This window comes from Ovis aries, chromosome 16 (genome assembly GCF_016772045.2).
Source record: "Ovis aries strain OAR_USU_Benz2616 breed Rambouillet chromosome 16, ARS-UI_Ramb_v3.0, whole genome shotgun sequence".
NCBI lineage: Eukaryota > Metazoa > Chordata > Mammalia > Artiodactyla > Bovidae > Ovis > Ovis aries.
The window spans coordinates 51,621,310-51,647,268 of NC_056069.1; the positions used below are offsets into that span (position 1 = coordinate 51,621,310).

The 25,959-nt window shown below is 35.1% G+C and overlaps 1 protein-coding gene across 3 annotated transcripts in view; it reads left to right on the forward strand.

Annotated features, from left to right (window-relative positions):
* The window catches only part of CDH12 (cadherin 12), a 1,192,649-nt gene that overhangs the window by 1,091,515 nt on the left and 75,175 nt on the right, over positions 1–25,959 (forward strand). For all 3 annotated transcript variants that reach the window (XM_060400262.1, XM_042233916.2, XM_060400263.1), the window contains exon 7: positions 13,154–13,321. In XM_060400262.1, the coding sequence (XP_060256245.1) occupies positions 13,154–13,321 (168 nt within the window). The remainder of the gene's footprint in view (positions 1–13,153; positions 13,322–25,959) is intronic.

Sequence of the window (25,959 nt, forward strand, 5' to 3'; positions counted from 1 at the left end):
CAAATAATGAGATTATCAAAGATACTATCCATTCTTTTTTGAGATAGAAACATTATGGGTTATTTTTTTCTGTTACAATTATGTTTAGAAAAATCTAACAGAAATAGAATTAAGAACAGCATGTCTCTCAGATCACTTCAACTTTTGAGAAGCACTTCTCACAAACAGAGAGCGTGAAAGAAAAAGAAAGGAAGGTGTATAGTCATTGGCGAGGAGGAAAGTTTTTAGTATTAGGCTAAACTTACTGAGTTGAATTGATTATAAAGAAGATGAGTTTATATACTCAGAATAAGTGTGGCAGAAGAAAGATTAAATATTTAATATTGGCAAAATAACTATAGATGGAGATAACATCCAACTAAAAAAAAACACAAAATAAGAAGATGAATTGAAGCATAAATCATGGGTCTAGAGTATAATTGCTCTGGTCAAATTAATACTGAACAATCATATGAATCAAATAGTTGCCTCTTGACTTGTTCAATATCAAATTTAGATAAATTCTAATATCTTCTGAAAGCATCATTTTACAGAAGAGTATATATATATTCATCATAAGGCTTTTCTAATTGTGCATTTATATTTTTATATGAAGCCTTTTATTTAGAACTGAAGGTGAAATAATTCTGGCATGAACTATGGAATAGATTTTTTGAAGCATTGATTTTCACTGGAGACAGAAGTCTTGATACTAACAATGCCCCAGACCACTAGACAGGAAAAGAGTGGATGGTGAAGCACTTCATTAATAGAATGATAACTAGTTCTTTATGCACAGAAACCATTAAGGAGACTTTTTGTCAAATTTATCACCTTGTGGTAGATCAGAATAAATCAAAAATCAAGGGTAATTGCAATTTCTCAGAAATAGCCTCCATTTGTTCCAGCCATATAGCTTCCTTTTATGATTCCTTTTGCTGTTGTGATATAAAATGCTTGAAAAACTAATACTTTCTAAAAATTTCCACATTTGACTATAGAAAACACTTTAAAATAATTTCTAAGTAAAGAACCTCATCAAAAATCCTGGTACCTAAATATTTATGAAGAGATAAATATAACCATTTACTGTTCACTTGGAATGATAACAGTTTTACATTCTCATTGATATTGCTGTTTGACAAACATTCCTTGCATCTCTATCCAATATACAAATAAGGCCAGTTTATTTATAAATGATATAAATTGATGCATTCTATAAAATAAGTCCCCAAATGATAATCCTTTTTAAAATTGGCTAATTTGGCAATTATATGGCTTAACTAAGAGATTGTTCACTGTGATTAACATTTGCATGCATTCATGTATATGCCTCAAATGATTATTAAATATTTTTAAAAAGCTCAAAGGTAGATGGATTTATAAATATCAAATAATATTGATCCTTGTTATATTTAGCATATATTAAACACTAAAATGTTTGTCATATTGACATATTTTTATATTATACTATAGGATTAATATTTATTATATATTAGAAAAATATTTATAATCTATAAAACAGTAAATGAGAGGCATTGTAATATTTTATTTTATGCATGAAATTGAGAGGTTAAATGTTTCCATAGTATCAATAAATTATTTTATTTAGGAAAACAAATGTTATTATAAATAATTGATCTCATGACAATTTGCATTTACAATTCTTCTAAAGTATTTGAATTTTTCTCTAAATGATTTCAAAATCTAGTCTGAGTTAGATAACTAGATATTGCTATTTTGTGTATTTTGTGGTGATATATTGATTGTTCTAAATAATCTTAGCTCTACCTGAGAAAGCATTATAAGACTATTTTAGCTCAACATATTCTAAACTTTATAAACTTTAAACTGTTTATCATGGTAAAATATACATTAACAGAAAATTTACTATTTTAACCAATTCGAGTGTACATTTCAGTGACGTTATGAATGTTCACACTGTGTAAACATCACTACCAGCCATCTTTAGAAATTTGTCATCAATATCTTTTTGTTTATGTGCACTGTCAAAAAGTGTCTTTGTAAGACTTTGCTATGTATTTAATCTGCATTTTGAGAAGTCACATGAAAACAACTGAGTGAGAATGGGGTTGCAAGTCTGAGTTATTTTCTTTTTTCTTATATCCACTATCCAGAGATTTCATGCTCTGCCTTTCTGTCCTTGGTTCTGTTTGGGAAATTTGATAAAATACTGAGAGAACTGACACTTTCTCAAGATTTCTCCTCTTTCAGTTCCATTAGCACATTTTGTTGAGAGATTATTCTCTTTAAGCCTACTTCCTAAATAAATCCTCCTCCACCCTGACTGATATTTATGTTTTTCAGTCTTAAAAAATGCATTAGTGTTTTAAAGCCCCATACTAAAATTAAAGCATGTGTCAGACTTTATTTTGAATTAATTCTTTATATAAACTACAATATACATATTTACACTGTTTCATGACTTGAACATGCCTTTGATTTTAAGTCAGAGAAAAGTCTTACAGGATTCAGACATTTCAGTCAGTGCTTGTGAAAAAAAATGATTTTTTTTTACAAGAGTGAAATTGGAAATAGATAATTATTAAGATTAACCAGCATATGCTGTTACCTGTTTTGTAATAATTTGCATATGTACAGTAAATCACCTGATTAAAAATATACCACAGACAATGGTTTCCTTGTATTCTGCCTTGTCACACTATGAGAACTGTGTGAACTCTACTTGCCTTATTTTAGAAACCATGGAATGCAAAAATCAGCAGATAGAAATAAGAATATTTGGCCTTGAAAGGAAAATACTCCAGGGGTATGTCTTTAGGAAGTTGTGGAGCTGTTGTATAGAAGAGGAACTAGCTGTATTCTGTGCTGCACAAGAGTAAAAGGACTATCAGTGGCTGGCAAACATTACAGGAAAAAGAATTTCTGTTTCATTAACAAAAAAAGATGTTAATACTTGTCCATAAATAAGAGGGATAAACACCTCAGGAGATGGTGAGCTTCACATTACTGGAGGTGTTAAAGCAGGTAATGAGGGATAAGATGCTGGATTTTAGTATTAATTCCTTGATACATATTTATCTACAACCAATGGCCTAGCAGATTCTGTGTGCCAGGATTCTGAGATGAATCAAGTTGATCCTCAAATAGATGCCCATCTATCTGAAGGAGGTAATCAGGTCCTCAGGAAAGTACATCAGGGTTTCCTAGGATACAATTCTATATTACAAAGTGTGACTCCTGGGCAGTAGAGATAGGCTGATGAGAGTGAGGAAATTTCCTTGAGGGGAAAAAACAACAACAACAACAACTTTTTGGGAAGTGACTTCTAAATCTTAAAGAATAGTTATGGCATATTATAGGTGCAAAGTTGGACCATACAAACTTCAAATTTTCTCCTCAACATAACCTGATCACTCTTATTCTCAAAATACAGTCTTGGCAACATTTTTTTTTTTTTAAATTATACACCTTATGTGTGTGGTCATGGACACCACATTTTTAATACAGTTTAAAAATGAGCTAGCTTTTAAAAAAAATTCACTGCAGAAGCAATAGAAAACTAATTGAGTGTAGAATTTTAGATAGAATGACCAATACAGTCCTCTGAAGATGACTTTGATAACAGATATGAAAAAAGTAGAACAGCTAATTCATGGTTTGTTGTTGTATACTTACCAAGTTGAACCCAACTCTTCTGCAACACCATGGACTGTAGCCTGCCAAGCTCCTCTGTCCACGGGATTTCCCAGGAAAGAATATTGGAGTGTGTTGCCATTTCCTTCACCAGGGGATCGCCTGGACCCAGGACTCAAACCTGTGTCTTCTGCATTGACAGGCAGATTCTTTACCACTAAGTTACCTGATCAATACAGCAGAAATCGATGTTTATGTGGAACTCTCTTGCTTTTTCAATGATCCAGCAGATGTTGTCAATTTGATCTCTGGTTCCTCTGCCTTTTCTAAAACTAGCTTGAACATCTGGAAGTTCACGGTTCACGTATTGCTGAAGCCTGGCTTGGAGAATTTTGAGCATTACTTTACTAGCGTGTGAGATGAGTGCAATTGTGCGGTAGTTTGAGCATTCTTTGGCATTGCCTTTCTTTGGGATTGGAATGAAAACTAACTTTTTCCAGTCCTGTGGCCACTGCTGAGTTTTCCAAATTTGCTGGCATAATGAGTGCAGCACTTTCACAGCATCATCTTTCAGGATTTGAAATAGCTCAATTGGAATTCCATCACTTCCACTAGCTTTGTTCATAGTGATACTTCCTAAGGCCCACTTGACTTCACATTCCAGGATGTCTGGCTCTAGGTGAATGATCATACCATTGTGATTATCTGGGTCATGAATATCTTTTCTGTACAATTCTTCTGTGTATTCTTGCCACCTCTTCTTAATATCTTCTGCTTCTATTAGGTCCATACCATTTCTGTCCATTATTGAACCCATCTTTGCATGAAATGTTCCCTTGGTATCTCTAATTTTCTTGAAGAGATCTCTAGTCTTTCCCATTATATTGTATGTTCAAGCTGGCTTTACAAAAGGCAAAGGAACCAGAGATCAACTTGCCTACATCGGCTGGATCCTGGAAAAAGCAAGAGAGTTCCAGAAAAACATCTATTTCTGCTTTATTGACTATGCCAAAGCCTTTGACTGTGTGGATCACAATAAACTGTGGAAAATTCTGAAAGAGATGGGAATACCAGACCACCTGACCTGCCTCTTGAGAAACCTATATGCAAGTCAGGAAGCAACAGTTAGAACTGGACATGGAACCAGACTGGTTCCAAATAGGAAAAGGAGTACATCAGGGCTATACATTTTCACCCTGCTTATTCTAATTATATGCAGAGTGCATCATGAGAAACGCTGGGCTGGAGGAAGCACAAGCTGGAATCAAGATTGCCAGGAAAAATATGAATAACCTCAGATATGCAGATGACACCACCCTTATGGCAGAAAGTGAAGAAGAACTAAAAGCCTCTTGATGAAAGTGAAAGAGGAGAGTGAAAAGGTTGGCTTAAAGCTCAACATTCAGAAAACGAAGACCATGGCATCTGGTCCCATCACTTCATGGCAAATAGATGGGGAAACAGTGGAAACAGTGGCTAACTTTATTTTTCTGGGCTCCAAAATCACTGCAGATGGTGATTGCAGCCATGAAATTAAAAGACACTTACTCCTTGGAAGGAGCGTTATGACCAACTTGGATAGCATATTAAAAAGTAGTGACATTACTTTGCCAGCAAAGGTCTGTCTAGTCAAGGCTATGGTCTTTCCAGTAGTCATGTATGGATGTGAGAGTTGGACTAGAAAAAAAGCTGAGCACCAAAGAATTGATGCTTTTGAACTGTGGTGTTGGAGAAAAATCTTGAGAGTCCCTTGGACTGCAAGAAGATCCAACCAGTCCATCCTAAGGGAGATCAGTCTGGGTGTTCATTGGTAGGACTGATGTTTAACCTGAAACTCCAATACTTTGGCCACCTGATGTGAAGTGCTGACTCATTTGAAAAGACCCTGATGCTGAGAAAGTTTGAGGGCAGGAGAAGGGGACGACAGAGGATGAGATGGTGGAATGGCATCACTGGCTCAATGGGCATGGGTTTGGGCAAATTCCAGGAGTTGGTGATGGACATGGAGGCCTGGCATGCTGCGGTTCATGGGGTTGCAAATAGTCAGACACGACTGAGCGACTGAACTGAACTGGACTGATGTTACCTGGTAAGCCCTATTCATCTTGGAAAGAAATTTCTAGCAAAGGGAAAGGATGTTGCAAAGCTCTCGTGAACAAAAGAGGGATTTGTAAAAGATAAGATCAGAGAATTAAGTGAGAAAGTGAAGATTATATGATATCTCCAATCTGAGTGACCTTCACTGTCTCTGAGCATCTCCTGTAGGAAGGGATCTATGACCTGCTTCACACTCAGACTTCACCTTCGTGGCTGCCCTTTTAAGAACAGAGTGGTGATCCAGGTCTCTCTGGACTCTAATCCTCAGAGAATGGAGAATGCAGCCTTTTATATAGTGTTCATTCTTTCTTTTTTATCTACCTATATCTACTTATCCATCCATCAATCAACATAATCTAAATGAATAGTCTCAAATTAATAATTAACATTTTACAGCTTTGTTAAGATTCTCCAAAATCACTGCAGATGGTGATTGCAGCAATGAAATGAAGACACTTACTCCTTGGAAGGAAAGTTATGACCAACCTAGACAGTGTATTAAAAAGCAGAGACATTACTTTGCCAACCAAGGTCTGTCTAGTCAAGGCTATGGTTTTTCCAGTGGTCATGTATGGATGTGAGCGTTGGACTATAAATAAAGCTGAATGCAGAAGAATTGATGCTTTTGAGGTGTTGGAGAAGACTCTTGAGAGTCCCTTGGAATGCAAGGAGATCCAACCAGTCTATTCTAAAGGAGATCAGTCCTGGGTGTTCTTTGGAAGGACTGATGCTAAAGCTGAAACTCCAACACTTTGGCCACCTCATGCGAAGAGTTGACTCACTGGAAAAGACTCTGATGCTGGGAGGGATTGGTGGCAGGAGGAGAAGGGGATGACAGAGGATGAGATGGTTGGATGGCATCACTGACTCAATGGACATGGTTTTGGGTGGACTCCGGGAGTTGGTGATGGACAGGGAGGCCTGGCATGCTGCGGTTCATGGGGTCACAAAGAGTCGGACATGACGGAGCGACTGGACTGAACTGAACTGAACTGAACTGAATTAGCATATAATGTGTAAATATAAGGTGTATAATGTATTTATTTGATACATTTGTATATTGGAAAATGATCACCACCATTGTGTTAGCCACACCTCCATCATGTCACACAATTACCATTTTCTTAATGTGATGAGAACCAGTAAGAGCTATCTTAGCAAGTTTTCAGTATATCATGTAGTAATATTAACTGTAAGCACTATGATATATATTATATTCCTAGAAGTTATCAATTTTATAACTGTAAGCTTGTGTCAGATGACAAGAATCTCCCAATTTCCTTCACCTCACAGCCCTTGGTAACCACTTTTGTAAGTTTAGCTTTTTAGGGTTTATATATAAATTATATCATAGCATATTTGTCTTTCTCTGTCTGACTTATTTCCCATAACATAATGTAAGTTTCTCCTATGTTGTTGCAAATGGCAGGATTTTACTTTTCATTATCATGACTGAATTATTGAATTATATTCCATTATATCATATCTTCTTTATCCAGTCATCTGCTGATGGACACTTCTGTTGTTTTCATATCTTGGCTATTATGGATAATACTGCAATGAACATGGGATGAGAGATTTTATTTTCACTTCTTCTTAATATATACTCAGATGTGAAGAACTGTTGAATAATATACTAGCTCTATTTAAAAAAAAATTTTTTTTAAGGAATCTCCATACTCTTTCCTAGTGTTGTTCTTGATGCTCAGTAGCTAGGTCATGTCTGACTCTGTGACCCTATGGACTGCAGCATGCCAGATTTCCCTGTGCTTCACTGTCTCTCATAATCATGTCCATTGAGCAAGTGATTCCATCCAACCATCTCATCCTCTGTCAACCCCTTCTCCTCTTGCCCTTAATCTCTCCCAGCATCAGGGTCTTTTCCAATAAGTTGGCTCTTCGCGTCAGGTGGCCAAGTATTAGAACTTCAGCTTCAGCATCAGTCCTTCCAGTGAATATTCAGGATTGATTTCCTTTAGGACTGACTGGTTTGAGCTCCATGCTGTCCAAAGAACTCTCAAGAGTATTCTCTAACACCACAGTTCAAAAGCATCACGTCTTTGGTGCTCAGCCTTCTTTATGGTCCAACTCTCACATTTGTACATGACCACTGGAAAAACCATAGCTTTAACTAGATGGACCTTTGTGGGCAAACTGATGTTTCTGCTTTTTAATACATTGTCTAGGTTTGTCATAGTGTTTCTTCCAAGGAGTAAGTGTCTGTTAATTTTGTGGCTGCAGTCACTATCCACAGTCATTTTGAAGCCAAAGAAAATAAAATATGTCAGTTTCCACTTTTCCCCCATCTGTATGCAATGAAGTGATGGAACTGATTGCTACATCCCTACCAACAGTGCACAGGGTTCTCTTTGCTCAACATTCTTGCCAATACTTGTTATCTCTTGTTCTTGACTTATTGTTAACAGCCATTCTAAAATCTTAAGGTTATTTCTCATTGTGGCTTTGATAATTGTACATTTCCCTGATGAATACTGATGTCAAGCACCTTTTCATGTAACTATTGGACACTTGTATTACTTCTCTGGAAAAATTTCTATTCCGTTTTCTTGCCCATGTTTTAAACTAGATTTTTTGTTGTTGTTGTTAATGAGCTGCATAAGTTCTTTTCTATTATGGGTATTAAGTCCTTATCAGATATATGGTTTACAGGCAGCTTTTCCCATTCCATAGACTGCCTTTTCATTTTTGTTGATTACCCTTTTGCTATGCAGACGCTTTTTAGTTTGATGTAGTCCTACTTGTTGATTTTCAAGATGCTTTCCCAGAGGGTTTATTTATCTTTGAAAACTATTATCTCATTTCTGTCCCTATCTGTGGTCTTATACTGTCTGTCTCAACAGTGGTACGCTGCAGCCACATTGACCTCCAAGTGCTCTTCTTGTAAGCTCTGAAGAAGTAATGCTCTCCTTTTCATCACTAGGGTACTCCTTCCTCCCTGTGTTCTTTCTAAGGCTACCTCTTCCATTTCTCTAGAATTGCAGCTCTAAAGTCTTTCCCCACAGAGGGCATTTCTGATACTACCTTCAAAAGCACTTGCTTTCACTTTCCTCCTAACAGCAATCACCATCTGAAATTAGCTTAATCATTTAATAGCTTCTTTATGGGCTTTGCACCACTCCACAGGAACACATACCTATTAAATGTACAATTCATGAAGGGACCTTGTAAGAGACTCTATCAATTATTTTCCCAGATGAAAAAAGATGATACCCAGTTGGGCAATTTGAAATTAGTTTAATAAAAGGACTCTTTATGGGACATGTGAGCAGATTGTAAGGAAACCATAAAAGATAAGGCAGAATCTGGAGAAGAAGTAAGAAGGGACTGCAGTTTCCACATTGGAGTGGAAAAATGAGGGGATGGGGGCAGAGACAGGCAGACCATGGCGGAAGAGAGTGTGGAATGTGGGGAATTTATGAAAAGAAAAGCCCAACCTCATCATCTGTCTACTACCCAATCTCTTGCATATTGGCTAAGGCAACCAGAAGCCAGAGAGGAGAAAGAAGTCTAGAAAAGTATACAGACTGGGACTGCAGAAGCAGATGGAAGCATGTTTGCCACTGTACCCTTAAATCTAGTAAAAGTGCCTGAATGAAATGTATATTTTAGTAAAGGTGTTTACTAACTCTATGATCCCATATTTAAATCCTGCAGTTCAAACAGCCACTTCAAGAAATAACTCAGATCAAACCAAATACTCGATTATCACATGAAATATTTTATGATTTTTTTCAAATATAGTAGTACATTATTTTAACCACAAAAAGTTGACATCAGAGTCAGTCAGTTCAGTCACTCAGTCATGTTTGACTCTTTGAGACCCCATGAACTGCAGCATGCCAGGCTTCCCTGTCCATCACAAACTCTCAGAGCTTGCTCAAACTCATGTCCATCGAGTCAGTGATGACATCCAACCCTCTCATCCCCTGTTCTCTCCTTCTTCTCTTGCCTTCAGTGTTTCCCAGCATCAGGGTCTTTTCAAATGAATCAGTTCTTCGCATTAGGTGGCCAAAGTATTGGAATTTCAGCTTCAGCATCAGTCCTTCCAATGAATATTCAGGACTAATTTCCTTTAGGATGGACTGATTTGATATCCTTGCAGTCCAAGGGACTCCAAGAGTCTTCACCAACACCACAATTCAAACCCATCAATTTTGATAACATCAGAGTTATCAAACCCAATTTTATCTAACCCAATTTTATGAAATACATCCAGATTCACCAAAATTGAGAGACTTAAATACAACAGGAGGGTGATTGTAAAGAGAGAATATATCCCCTGATAGGCTAATATTATTTAATATATAAATTTAAGGGTGTAACACTCTCAACCATGTATTTCCATTTATATTGGCAGAAATAAATCTATTTTTCTCATTCTTACTATTACCCTAATTATTGTGATTGTATATGTTGGAAAGTTCATCAGGTAGAAGACACTCATACTAGGATTCAATGTACATGTGCCTAAAAAGTAGGGATTGACTATAAATTAATGAATTTATTTATTTACTATTTAAATTATTTTTTTGTTTTTAAATTAATTACAATCTGTGGTATAATTACTGTGGAGTTTCTGTGGAGCATTTATTGTTGTTTTTGCTTAGTCACTAAGTCATGTCCCACTCTTTGCAACCCCATGGGTTGCCTGCCAGGCTTCTCTGTCCTTGGGTTTCTCTAGGCAAGAATACTGGAATGGGTTGCCATTTCTTTCTCCTGGAAATCTTCCTAACCCAGGGATCAAATCTGTGTCTCCACCGTTGGCAGTTGGATTCTTTACCACTGAGCCACCAGGGAAGGAAAGTCCATTGTGATATTGGAAATTGTCATATTAGAAATGAAGTGAGTAAAATAAAAAATATACCTATGTTCATACTAGAAATGCATTGAGTAAACACAAATCTTATCAAAAAAGGAAACTATAGCATGAACGTGAATTAAAGTCAGGCAGTTATTTAGATAATATAAATATTATAAGGCAGGCAGAAGTCATGTAGCTTAAGGCATGCAGGACCAAGCCAAGATGTAGAGATGAAGGATCTTAGCTAAGACCTTTGGAAATTAAACATCAGAAATCCAAGCTGCAGAAAGGACAAACAGATTGAAATAGTAAGTGAGCAGTAGAGCATAAATGAAACAGAAGGAGCAAAAATGGAATTTGCTTTTTTGCAACTTTTTGCTGCCAAGGGCTAGAAGAAAACTCAGATTGTAGTTAAATCTAAATTAACAAAAGAACAGCATTAGATAAATACAGAAGAACTAGGGATATGTATTCAGTTTATGATTTGAACTCTATATTTTGTGTTGACAACTTATATTAAATTTATTATTCATGTAAGCCTTATTATTTAAGAAATAGCAATACTAGACACACATACATTTAAGCCAAATTATCTGCAATCTCCCCTTAAAATTATGGGGTATATATTAGTGTTATAAAATTCATTTAATAAATCCAGAAGGTTTTAATTTTTTCACTATGAATACATATAAATACAGTTCTACACTTGGACATAAGGGCAGAAAATGTGTAGGCTATATAAATATGCATATATATCAAATGATTCATGATTATAAATTATTTATAGATTCCTTCCTTTATTCAGCTAGTCATTCCACTAGTCAGATGGTCAACACAATCTTACCGAGTTTTTTTCTGAATGATGAGCACTCCATTAGAGGCTGGAGTAACTTGGTGATAATAGAGACAAAACTCCCAACAATGGGCAAAGCTTAATGAAATCTAAGTTAAAAAAAAATCTGTGACTAAAATTAATGACAGGAATCCTGAGAAATAAATGAAAATATACAAATAAAATATTTCAAGTATTTAAAAAAGTTAATATATGTATCCTAAAAAAATAAGAATGAAGAAGAATATGGCAGTTTTTAGAAATCTCCTGCTCACTGTAACCACTTAGGAAATGGCAACAAGCTCCAGTATCCTTGCCTAGAAAATCCCATGGACAGAGGAGTCTGGCAGGCTATAGTCCACGGGGTTGCAAAGAATTGGACATGACTTAGTGACTGAGCATGTACATATAAAATATGCATTTTTAACAATTTATTTTTTAAAGGTAAGATGATTCTGTGTAAATTATGTCTAATTGGGGTTGACTTAGTGAGGTCCTTAACCATATTCCACAATACTGCACAAATGTCAGTAAATGGATATTACCACAATATATTGAGTTATATCCAAACTATTGGACATTGTGGGTGTTTCACTTTTAAAACTACACATAATTTATTGGGGGGGGGGAAATAAAGCAAATGAAACCACTGAAAAAGAATTAAATTCAAAAATATGCAAGCAGCTTATGCAACGCAATACCAGAAAAACGTACAACCCAATTAAAAAATGGGCCAAAGAACTAAACAGACATTTCTCCAAAGAAGACATATAGGTGACTAATAAACATGAAAATATGCTCAACATCATTCATTAGTAGAGAATACAAATCAAAACCATAACGAGGTATCATCTCATGCTGGTCAGAATGGCCACCATCAAAAAATCTACAAACAATAAATGCTAGAGAGGGTGTGGAGTAAAGGGAACCCTCTTACAGTGCTGGTGGGAATGCAAACTGGTACAGGGGAGAACAGTGTGGAGATCCCTTAAAAAAACTAGAAATAGAACTCCCATATGGCCCAGCAATCCCACTGATGGGCATACACATCGAGAAAACCAGAATTGAAAGAGACACATGTACCCCAATGTTCATTGCAGCACTGTTTACAATAGCCAGGACATGGAAGCAACCTAGATGCCCATCAGCAGATGAGTGGATAAGGAAGTTGTGGTACATATATACAATGGAATATTACTCAGCTATAAAAATGAATGTGTTTGAGTCAATTCTAATGATGTGGATGAAACTGGAGTCTATTATACAAAGTACAGTAAGTCAGAAAGAGAAACACCAATACAGTATATTAATGCATATATTTGGAACTTAGAAAGATCATAATGATGATTCTATATGCAGAGCAGCAAAAGAGACACAGATGTAAACAACAGGCTTTTGGAGTATGTGGGCAAAGGTGAAGGTGGGATGACTTCAGAGAGTATCACTGAAACATGTGTATTACCATATGTAAAATAGATGACCAGTGCAAGTCCAATGAATGAAGCAGTGCACTCAAAGCCAGTGCTCTGGGACAACCCAGAGGGATGGGATAAGAAGGGAAGTGGGAGGGGGATTCAGGATTGGGGGACACACGCACCTGTGGCTGATCTATGTCAATGTATGGCAAAAACCACTACAATATTGTAAAGTAATTAGCCTCCAATTAAACTAAATTAGTTAAAAAAACACATAATTTTTGTTAGCATGTCTTTGCTAAAGAATCTATATAGAATCATTTTCTTGTTGTGGACTATTTTGAAAAACTGAACATTTGTGATATTTGTTTTCTATTTTTTCCCCTTAAGGTGTTATTAGAACAGCTTTGCCAAACATGGACAGGGAAGTCAAAGAACAATACCAAGTCCTCATCCAAGCCAAGGATATGGGTGGACAGCTGGGAGGGCTAGCTGGAACGACAATAGTCAACATCACCCTCACAGATGTCAATGACAATCCACCTCGATTCCCCAAAAGTACGTTCTTTCCTGTTAAGTCTAAATCAGTGCAGCTTTTTTAAAAATGTTTAACATTTCATTGAATTTTACAGGACTCGTAATGATTTTCCAGACATTTTTGTTCTTTAGGAAGCAGAAGCTAAAAATTAAATGTCCTCAGAATTACATTTTTCCATTAGAGTCATACATAGTGTGATTTTAATATAAAATAACATAAATAAATCAATAATTATACAACTTATGTTATCAATTCATTGAAAATAAAATATTCATAGTAGGTTGGGATCTTGTCTAATTTCTTACTAATTGAAAAAGTAATACAAATATGAAAATTGCTGTACAATTTGACTTATGATGCACATCCTACTGTACTATTTGTTATATCATACAACTAACATAAAATTTTCTGTCTTCACTTTATCAATTATATATGTTAAATTGTCTCTGTATAATTCCCTAGAGATATCATATGATATAGTGATGCTATTTCATTACTTTAGTTGTATTTTATTTGTTTGGCAGTAGGTGAAAATTGCTACAGTTTCTATGATAATAGAATAATTCACACTTATCTCTTTTCTGTAATTCAATGTTTCTTATTGAAAATGAATACCTCTCACCTGTGTTATATCTAGTTTTCTTTTGCAGTATTACATTTAACACCAATAAGTACCTGTTTGATTTTTGGTACTTTTCTAGGATTGTAGTTCAGTGTTCCTAGAACTTAGAATACAGAAAGTGAATATTTCTATCATTGTTTCTATAAGGAACTTGATGAAGTCACTGTTTTGCATGAGCAGTTTTATAAAACAAAGCAAAATGATTTTCCTCATCTACTTCCAGGTGAGTTTATCTACCAAAGTATATAACACTGAGAACATTTAGCTAAATGGATATTTTATTCCTTTAGCTGTATGATTTTATGTACTCTAATACTTGGTCATTTTTTCTTAAAACTACGAACGTATTTTTTGTGAAAATATCTTTAGTTAGTGATCAGAAAATCAGTGTACTGAACAAATGTTATAAGACTGGCAATTAGAAATCACCCTATTTTAGCAAATGGGATGTGTATGACAAATAGCTAGCAAATAATATGTTACGACTAATAACAGAGCCCTAGAGCGTCCCTTTCTCTTTCTCTTCTATTAAGGGAAACAGAAAAAAGTATACATAAATATGTAAATGGAAAAAATAAAGTATTTGATTCTCTATCATATGGCATTAACAAAGAACATATTCTCACCTGAAAAATACTGATTTTTAATATTTTTACTATGTATTTGTGGTAATTTGTGATAGCTAATTGAGGAGACTAGTTTGAAGGATTAGTATATTTTTACATAAAAGGTGGTATTGTGATTTAAAATCCTGTTTTGGATTTTGTGCATATAAAAGAGGTTCAGTCTAGTGTATAGGAGACAACAGAGATGATCTTAGGTGGTGTCAATACTCTTATTCACAAGGATGATGGTAAAGTGTTTCAGATGAGGAGTATAAAACTCAACCATTGGAAAGAAACAGCTTCTGAATATGAATGAAGGGTAGTTCACAAAAGTTTGTGCAGCCATCAGACAAATAGACTGGAATACAACAAGGAAATGAACATGTCTCAGTGGGAGAGAAACTAGAGTATAGGCAGGGAACCAAGATGGTGCACTCAGGTCCCAGGGCAACAGGGAAATCAACTCCGGGTCTTTGCTAGGGAGAAGAATCTGGATAAAACAGTAGGCCTGTTTGGAATTTATTCAAAGTTGAATCTGTAGGTCTAAGAGTAACTAGATGAGACCCAGAAAGAAGGATTGGGAGGTAAGGGTATCTGAACTTTTAGAGCATTTACATGCTGTGTCAGAACTTTATCATTTTCTTTGGAAATACTTTGAGGTCTTTATATTCCATGTTTTGCTGTTAAGAAAACTGAGGTTTAGAGAGATTAACTTGCCCAAGATCATCAAAACTAGCAACCCTTTTTTGACTCTGCAGTTCAAATTTATTCCAGTGCAACATAATATAAAAATAAAAATCTATTGTTTTCTTTTATCTGCAACTCTAAAACCATACTTTTAAGACATATCTGCAAAAAGTCACATGACATATGTTGGATTGTCACTGTAAACAGAAATGAAAGGGTAGAATAAATATATCAAATGGATCACTGTGATCTAATTATTTTCTTTCTTCAAATATGCAAGCGTTACATGCACATTTGAACTATAGCCTGAAAATATAATAGGGTGAGAGATATTTTTGAATCATGAGAAAGAAGAGGGTTTTTCACATTTTGCATGAATAAAAAATTAATCCCCTTGAAACTTTACATGACTTGTGTCAAGCTCTTTTTAATGTACTGTCATTTTGAATTACATCCTTCAGAGGAAAATACAGAATACATTTAAAAACAGAAAAACCACCTCTACAGAAGCCAGTGCTCTTTGTGCAGGAGTGTTTCTCACATGGATCAATTAAACTGAAAATATAACATAAAATGACAAACTGAAATATTAACCATTTGAATATAAAAGTCAAGAAAACATATATTTCATACATATTGTAACTTAAAAAGAGAATTTCCCATAACCAGCTATATTAGTTCTTATCTATCAATCAATTATGCTGGAAAAAATTTCTCCTTCAGATAAACTTCATGGAGCTACATTTCATTGTTGCTTAAAAATGCACAAGATTATTTCTTAAAATTTACTAATCATAATTTGTTTTGACTTCGTGTGTGTACATATGCATGTGTAACATTGTTAAGCACCCATTTCCATCCATTTCCTACTATAAATTTGTTAGAAATGAAAATAAAATTAAATGGCATAGCCGTTTGTATGATGCAAGTGTAAATAGTTTACTGTTTTATTGTTGCAAAATAGATGGTTCCTAAGGCATCAAAATTTCCTACCAATTTAATTTGATGATGGTGACAATGATATTTACTAATAAGTTACCATGTGTCATGCATTATGCAAAGTGATTTTCATATATATTCGCATTTAGCTTTACAATGACTGTCTAGTAGTTTCTCAATTTTAAACATAAAATAGCAAGGCTGTATTATTATTAAAAGTTAAGTAGCTTGTCCAAGATCACACAACCCCTTGGTAGGAGAACCGAAGCCCTCATCTTATGATGGGACTTCAAACTCTAACTTTGGGACTTCAAACTCTAACTTTTTATCACTTTCCCTCTTAAAAGGCGATTTACCTTTGATATCCATGTTTTGCACCAAAAGTCCCACAGATAATATAGAGTACTGTTCACAAAAAAAGGAGGGAATACTGTTTTAGAAATAGAAATAATGCCAGTATGTTAAAAGAGCTCTACCTGCAGTCAAACGAAGATTAAAAGTTTTCTTTGTAAAATCTTTTACATATAGTCATATAACTTCCATCTGCTATAATCAAGTACATCCGTTGAGGATCTCCATCTGTCAAAACAAGCTACCAGCAAAACACTGGTGGTTTCCATTACTTGAATTCTAAATGACAAAATCATCTAACAAGCTTATCTAAATTATATACTATGAGATCAAATCAATTAAGTGATGTGGTTAATTCACATTAGGCAAAATACTTCTCTCACTTATCTCTTCTGTAATAATAATTTTGTAATGAATAAGAAAGCAACTTAGGTGAAATAAAGCCCTTCATATTTTAGATGAAAAGAAGTAATTTATAGGAAATGTAAAGAAGTGTTTGCTTTTTTTTTTTCAGTATAAGCATGTAAGAACTGTTTGCATGGTAAACAAATTTGAATGTAGAACATAGGTCATTAATATTTGTTTTAAGACAATTTCTTAGTCATAAGCAACATTTTAAAGTAAGTCTGTTTTTTTGAGAATTCCCCGGCAACCCACTGGTTAGGACTCAGTGATTTCCCTGTGGTGGCCCAAGTTCAATCCCTGGTCAGGAAACTAAGATTCCATAAGTGGTTTGGTGTGGTGTGGCCAAAAAATAAACAAATAAAAATAGGTCTGTTTTCATCTAATAACTAACATATTTGTTTATATTGACTGTTTCTCATTATAGGAATTTTGATTCAATTATGTCAATAATATTAGTACCTTAGTTACTTTATAAAATATATCATTGTATCCATGTTACAGTTTGTTAATTTAACAAATAAAACATTTACAAATATTAAAATTCACCCCAGAAAACAATGTTATCGTCCTTCAGTTAATATAAAAAACAGTCTAATTTACTCTAAAATTAAATAATTAAATGCATCAGCCTAAATTCCTACTGCACAATGAGCAATATCTGATCTTTTTTGCACAAACTATCAAAAACTACAGAATTATGCATAAACATACACATGAAAGTGAAACTGTTAGTCATTCAGTTGTGTCTGACTCTGGATCCCCATGAACTGTAACCTGCCAGGCTACTTTGTCCATGGAATTCTCCAGGCAAGAATACTGGAGTGGGCAACCATTCCCTTCTCCAAGGGATCTTCCTGACCCAGGGATCAAATTTGTGTCTCTTGCATTGCAAGCAGATTCTTTACTGTCTGAGCCACCTGCTGCTGCTGCTAAGTTGCTTCAATTGTGTCTGATTCTGTGCGACCCCATAGACAGCAGCCCACCAGGGTCCCCCGTCCCTGGGATTCTCTAAGCCCAAATATATACATACTTATATCCAACTATATATGTTTTCTTAAATTGAAAATGTATGATATAGAAAGGTGACAAGATGCCCAGATTAGTTATTGAATTATTAAGTAAATGGTGATACAAATATTTTTACTGATTGAAAAATATTGATCTGTTTAATTAAAACATATCTCTTCATTTCATCCTATCATTACTTTTTTGGCATCCGGGTCGAGACAGGCTCTTTTAATAGTTTAAAATTTATAATAGTTTGTTTATGTTTAAGGAAGTAGTCATTATATTATATAATTAATAAAGATTTTTATTAGAATCAGTATGAACCCAGTTACACCCAGAGGGGTCACGAAGTCTCTTTCTCTTTGTTCGCCATTTGCTAAACGGAAAATGGTGAGCTTTGACACTGAAATTTTCTTGGTAAAACCATGTAATAAATTATTCTGAATAAAGAACTAAAAACCGCTACTCAGATCCAGCCTTCGAAAACGTATTTTCACATTCTCCCAGGTCCCCAAAGTTTGCTTGTTATGAGGATGACTGAGATCACCCATTAAAGATACATGTTCAAGATTTAAATTTATTTTAGTTATATTTGCATATTTATATATTTTATACTTGTTTTTAATATGCAATTTGAAATTTTAAAACTTTATATAGATTTATATATTTATTTAAATAACATTATAGGAAAAAATGCTTCCTGAATTTTGAGCGCCCAGGATACAGCTGAATATGTAATTATGTGCCCTGGAGGAAGGCATAGCAACCCACTCCAGTATTCTGGCCTGGAGAATCCCATGGACAGAGGAGCCTGGTGGGCTACAGTCCATGGGGTCTCAGAGTCAGACAGGACTGAAGCGGCTTAATATGTACATGCTGAGAATCACTTCAGTTCTTTTCACATTCTCCTTCTGGGCCTGTTAGGGTATGAAATATGTACAAATCTCATCTCCTAGCTTATCTGGAGACTCTGGCCAAGGGCTTGCTTCCTACCTGCTGGTCAAGCACAAATAAACTGTTAAAAACCCCAGCATGATTCTAAAGATGCCTCTGAGGCAAAGGTGGGATTTCTGTTCTTATTGCTGTCTCCAATATGTTATTTTAAGTGAAAGAATTAGAAAGAGATGGTAGCAATTACTCTGAATGAAATAGCAGAAGAAAAATGACTAAAATAATTGGTCTTATGTAAGTTCCACTGCTATTTAAGTGAGAAAGCCTGCTTCAGCTTCACTCAAATATTTGAGATTGGAAGAGTGGCATAGATCAGTTGTATGCAAATTTAACAGTGTAGATCAAATGAATGTTAAGACTTTCCTTAACTGGAAATGGGTGTTGGTTGTAAGTGGTAAGAAAAAAATAATATATGAAGGGGTTAATGATATAAACTCATGTTTGTGTATGTTTCTCAAATTTAATACTAGTGCCAATTTAGCATCAACTTTAATACACAGTTTAATTCCCATAGTTAAATTTTATTTAAGAAATTTCAAACATATACCACTTTTCTATCATTCTCTGACAATTTATTCTAATCTGTGGCTTTTACGTTGTGTGTGTGTGTGTGTGTGTGTTCAGCTGCTCAATACCTCCTAAAGGTATGACTAAGACAAAAATGTTATATAAGTTGATCTTTAATATTGTATGTATCTATGATATTTGACAATTAGATATTATCTTCATTTGGGAGGAAATGTTTAAAAAGCATTGTGTGCATGCATGCTAAGTTGCTTCAGTCATGTCCAACTCTTTGTGACTCCATGAACCATAGCCCATCAAGCTCCTCTGTCTATGGGATTCTTAAGGCAAGAATACTGGAGTATGGTTGTTGTGCCCTCCTGCAGGGATCTTCCCAACTCAGGGATTAGACCTGGGCCTCTTACATCTCCTGCACTGGCAGGATGATTCTTTACCACTAGCGTCAACTGGGAAGCCCTAAAAAAGCATTAAAAATTATAAATTTTAGGGATTAAAAAACAAAAAGTTTATACTCAATAATTTTTTACTTCTCACATAGAATGTAGGTATGAGTCATTATATTTGATGATTCTATTTCTATTCTTGAAAAATAAGCCAAAGCACATTATAAAACCAGCTTTTCACTAAGTGGAATAAATGCTTTCAGTTTAATTCCCAAATGGGTTTTTGTCTATTTAAATAAAACCAAATAAAAAATAACTATCTCCTGAAGATAAGACATACAGTTGATAATCTGGAACTTACTCACCAGTGGTCTCCCAGTGGTTCTCAAATCATGTTTGCCTTAGGAATCCTTTGGGATCCTATGTTGTAGTGATAAAAGCAATGCTTCAGTTGACAGAGCTTAGACCCAGAAATCTGAATTGTAAATAAGCATTCCAATAGACTCTGGTATAGGTAGTCTGCAGGGCACAATTTGAAATCCACCAGTTTACAGTGATGAAGGGGCAAGTGTTGATTCTCTGAGATGGCTTTTTCATTATTCATTAACTAGAGGTAATGAGTTAATTATTTTGCATCTCATGAGAATTTTTTAATTTGCACAAAATTCTATTCCTTATAGGAATTTTATAAATTTCACCTATATGGGTGGAGACTGCATACTAAACTGCAGTCATTTTAAATTAAGTATTTTGAAAGTTTTTTTTTTAACAATTAAGCACTTATATACATTTTTATATCTTGCTTAGGCATCTTCCAAAGAGTTTATGAATGTCAGATACTGATGCTTTGAGGCTGAATTCAAATTTTATCAAAGTGAATACAATTTGAATGCAAGCTCAGTGAAAAACTTTGCACTCCCAATTCTCCAGTGAGACGGGTCTACTGAATTTCAGTAGACTGTATAAGCAGATGTAACCAAATGAAAAACAATAGAACTTTAAAACCATCTCTCTTATTATTGTCCCTGTGAATATCATACTGTGCTTTGTGGATAAGTATATGAATCTTTTTAAAATAGTGCTGACACTTTTTTATGATCTACTTGGTCCTGTTCTCAATGTTGCAAAGTATAGAAGATTGGAACCTGGTTGCTCCATTGCCCTATCAGCAGATTCTCAGAGAAGCTGAGCTTATGAGATGGACAGCAAGTGATGTCATTGAGATGGCAATTATAACAATAATATTAATACTATCAAACAGCTTTACTCAGAGTAAAGAATATATGCTCTGATTGTTAATATCATTTCCCCAGTTGTCTTAAAATGCTTTAAGTTTATTTTATTATTACTGTAGCCTTTGAAAAGGAGAAGGCAAGGCAATGGCACCCCGCTCCAGTACTCTTGCCTGGAAAATCCCATGGACGGAGGAGCCTGGTTGGCTCCAGTCCATGGGGTCGCTAAGAGTCGGGCACGACTGAGCGACTTCACTTTCACTTTTCACTTTCATGCATTGGAGAAGGAAATGGCAACCCACTCCAGTTTTCTTGCCTGGAGAATCCCAGGGACAGGGGAGCCTGGTGGGCTGCTGTCTATGGGGTCGCACAGAGTTGGACACAGCTGAAGCAACTTAGCAGCAGCAGCCTTTGAAAATTGCCTTGTCAAAAATTCCTGCCACTTTTATATAATCAAATATATGTATTTATGATACTTGTTCTTGATTCTTAAGAGATGTGAATTGAATAATACTCTCTTTATTCTTCTCACCCTACAGTGCACTCTATAAGACAAATATCCATATGTATAAATAAATAACCACTATAAAATTCCAAAATTGTAATATGATAAGAATAATTATTGGTGTAAAGAGGATACAGCTATTTGATCAAGCTAGAATTGTTATGAAATATTTATGAAGGATATAGAATTTAAGAAGAAATGTGTATATAGTTAAAAATTTAACAGACTGAAAGAGAGAAGGTTGGTTGCAGAGTGCCATGAAGCTGAAACAGACACATATATTTATGTATATATGTGTGTGCTTTTGATTAGAGTGGCAATGTCATAAATCAATAAGTTAGAAAAATAATTTGGTAAACACTGAAGCAGAGAGAAGATGTGGCACAAACCTAGGGTAGCTGTTTGGAATAGATAGATGCAGAATTGAGAAATCTGAAGTAGCAGAACAGGAGGGACTTTGTGATCTGCTGGATTCAGAGATAAGTAAAATAAAGAGCAGGCAAAGAAATTATTTAAACTAAGGGATAGTTTTTCAGTTGATATGCTGAAATTAGTGAAAATCAGGAAAAAATAGCTGAAAATACAGAATGTTTCAAAGAGAAATCAAAGTCCAAAAAAAAAAAAAAAAGAAAAGAAAGTTTTTCTAACATAAAGATAGAAGTGATAAAGGTAACTTGAGGCATGGGTGAATTTAGTTACAATAAAGAGGATATAAATCTTTAATTTTGAGTATAAGTCCAGGAAGGGGAATGATGAAAGTATAAGGAGAACCTTAGAAATTATCACCTCAAACATTTAAACATATTTCTAACAATGGTGTACATTTTTAATCACAGTTATGAAAGCATCCTAAATTTCCATTTACTTCACATGATTTAAATCTATTTCATATTTGCCTTACTATTGGTCTAAGCATAAATAGGCAAAGAAATTGGACTTCTACAATATTTATGAGTTAAACATGCATAAACAATACTAAAAATCATTAAAAATTTTTGTACATAAGAAACATTTTATTACCAAATATTGGACACAATAAATTGTATCCTTTAGTGAATAATGTTTCATGGATTGCTAGTTTTACTGAGGAATAAATGGCTATCTCATTTTTGTACTATATAAAGGAGATAAAAAATTAATCTCTTCCCTCAAGCATCTCTGTGTATAATGGGGGGATTAAATTAATGGACAATGATACAACTTGAAGTAAAGTAAATGATGGACTTATGCACACAGTGATATACAAATGTGTAAGATGGGCACCCAGATCATTACGGAGTATATCTGAGAGGATGTTGAAGGAAAGATTGTCAATGCTATCTCTGAAATATCTAATAAGAGTTAATCAGTGGAACAGCAAGTGTGTACCAAAATATACTAAAACACTGAAAAAACATAACGCATAATTTAAATAACTGTGGAAAAATGGAACAAGAACAAGTGTCATCAAAAATGATTTGAAGCTGTCCTTGAAAGAATGAAAAATTGAATTTATGCAAAGGGCAATGAGAAGTAATGGGCTAGTGAAACATTTTAGGTATAGGAAACAAAATAGGGAAGAGATATGGAATAGTCAACAAATAGAATATAGACAATTACAGAAAATTTAAACTATTGCATGTGCACATGATGCATTAACATATGATGAATATTTAGAAATAAAATTTGCAGATGAATGAACCTGTTGCTATTGAAAAAATTAGTTTTGCTTAAAAGAAACTAAAATATTATGTGGAAAGTGACTATTAACAAATATCACTATTCTAGATTAGCATCAGTCAGTTCAGTTCAGTCACTCAGTTGTGCCCGACTCTTTGTGACCCCACGAATTCCAGCATGCCAGGCCTCCTTGTCCATCACCAACTCCCGGCATCAGAATATTTCCAAAAATCTTTGAAAAGTCTAACTTTTGGCTAAATAAGTATTACCAGGTGAATTTGAATTTCAAACATTTCTCAAGACCATAGTTTGTAAGATGCTGAATCTATTTATAATTTATAGTAAAATCTCTGATGTGGCCTATTTTTGTGAAATTATTGGAAAATGTCAAAGAGAATTATTCACCTATTGTGTTTCATTAGGTGAATCAGAAATTAAATAGACAAGGATGAAAGATAGTTTTATATATTTAATGGAGGTTTTAAGGGAATAGTAAATGTATGCCAAAGCCTTTGACTGTGTGGATCACAATAAACTGTGGAAAATTCTGAAAGAGATGGGAATACCAGACCACCTGACCTGCCTCTTGAGAAATCTGTATGCAGGTCAGGAAGCAACAGCTAGAAATGGACATGGAACAACAGACTGGTTCCAAATAGGAAAAGGAGTATGTCAAGGCTGTATATTGTCACCCTGCCTATTTAACTTCTATGCAGAGTACATCATGAGAAATGCTGGGCTGGAAGAAGCACAAGCTGGAATCAAGATTGCCGGAAGAAATATCAATAACCTCAGATATGCAGATGACACCACCATTATGGCAGAAAGTGAAGAGGAACTAAAAAGCCTCTTGATGAAAGTGAAGGAGGAGAGTGAAAAATTTGGCTTAAAGCTCAACATTCAGAAAACGAAGATATGGCATCTGGTCCCATCACTTCATGGGAAATAGATGGGGAAACAGTGGAAACAATGTCAGACTTTATATTTGGGGGCTCCAAAATCACTGCAGATGGTGATTGCAGCCATGAAATTAAAAGATGCTTACTCCTTGGAAGAAAAGTTATGACCAACCTGGATAGCATATTCAAAAGCAGAGACATTACTTTTCCAACAAAGCTCCATCTAGTCAAGGCTATGGTTTTTCCAGTAGTCATGTATGGATGTGAGAGTTGGACTGTGAAGAAAGCTGAGGGCTGAAGAATTGATCCTTTTGAACTGTGGTGTTGGAGAAGACTCTTGAGAGTCCCTTGGACTGCAAGGAGATCCAACCAGTCCATCCTAAAGGAGATCAGTCCTGGGTGTTTTTTGGAAGTAATGATGCTGAAGTGGAAACTCCAGTACTTTGGCCACCTCATGAGAAGAGTTGACTCATTGGAAAAGACTCTGATGCTGGGAGGGATTGGGGGCAGGAGGAAAAGGGGACGACAGAGGATGAGATGGCTGGATGAATCACCGACTCAATGGATGTGAGTTTGAGTGAACTCGGGGAGATGGTGATGGACTGGGAGGCCTGGCGTGCTGTGATTCATGGGGTTGCAAAGAGTTGGACATGACTGAGCGACTGAACTAAAGCTAAACTAAACTAAATGTACTCCATAAAATGAATGTACAGTGGAAGATTATTGATGCACTTGAAATGTTGTGTGTTCCTGCCAAGCTTTCCATCATGCTTACTATTATGTAATGGGAGGAGTGGTTATATAAATCACATATATTAATACATATTTGAAAATCAGGAATAGTTGTTATTCTGACAATCATTGTTGTTACTTTTTAGTTGCTAAGTTTCATCCAACTTTTTTGCAGCCCCACGGACTGTAGTCTGCCAGGCTCCTCTGTCCATCGTATTTCCCTGGCAAGATTACTGGGGTGGGTTGTAATTTCCTTCTGCAGGACATCTTCTCAACTCAGGGACTGAACCCACATCTCCTACACTGGCACATAGATTCTTTCCCACTGACCCACCAGGGAAGCCCCCAGCTACCAGGAAATCTCTGACAATTATTAAGTAATATAAATGGGTTTTTGTTTCATAATTCATTTGGAATTTTTTGTTGGAATTTTCACTATAAAGTCTTGAAAAAGAATAATATTAGAAAGAGTAATTTGTTTTGCATCGAAATATAACCACATGTTTACTGAATCTACAAATCAGTAGAACTATGGAATTAAATATAAAAATAATCGTACTTGAAATTTGGGAGCTATGTAAAAAGAAAGAGAGATTTGAAAGAACTGAAAGAGATGTGATAAACATCCTTCCTTTCTTGGGTGCAGAAGTCATTTTATCTTTAGATAAATGACTTTCCTGGGAACCTCTTATATCCTTTAATGCTCTCTTCTCTACATCTTCATTGATATTTATTTTATAAAACTGAAAAGAGAAACTCTGCCCAAGTCTATCCAACAGACTCAATCCACCCTTAATTGGAGTTTGCATTCATCAATACAGCTGAAATTAAGAAGAACTTGAATTATTTGTATTTGTAAAGGGGTTATTTGATAACTCAACAATTGTCTCCACTTGACTGACACTAGGCAGAAAAAAACAAAGTGAAATAGGCAGACCAAATAAGGAACTGTAGTTTAGAGCAGAGAACACTTGATTGGTTCAACTTACTGACTATAAGTAGCTACATGTTTGTACCTCAGTGTCCTCATCTGTATGTTGGAGCTGGCTCTACCGCCTCCTCACAGTCACTTATGCACATCTCCTCTCAAATCTGTATTCAGTGATGTTGTGTTGAAGTAAGCCAGGATGGGAGTTTTACTGGTAAGTGAATGAC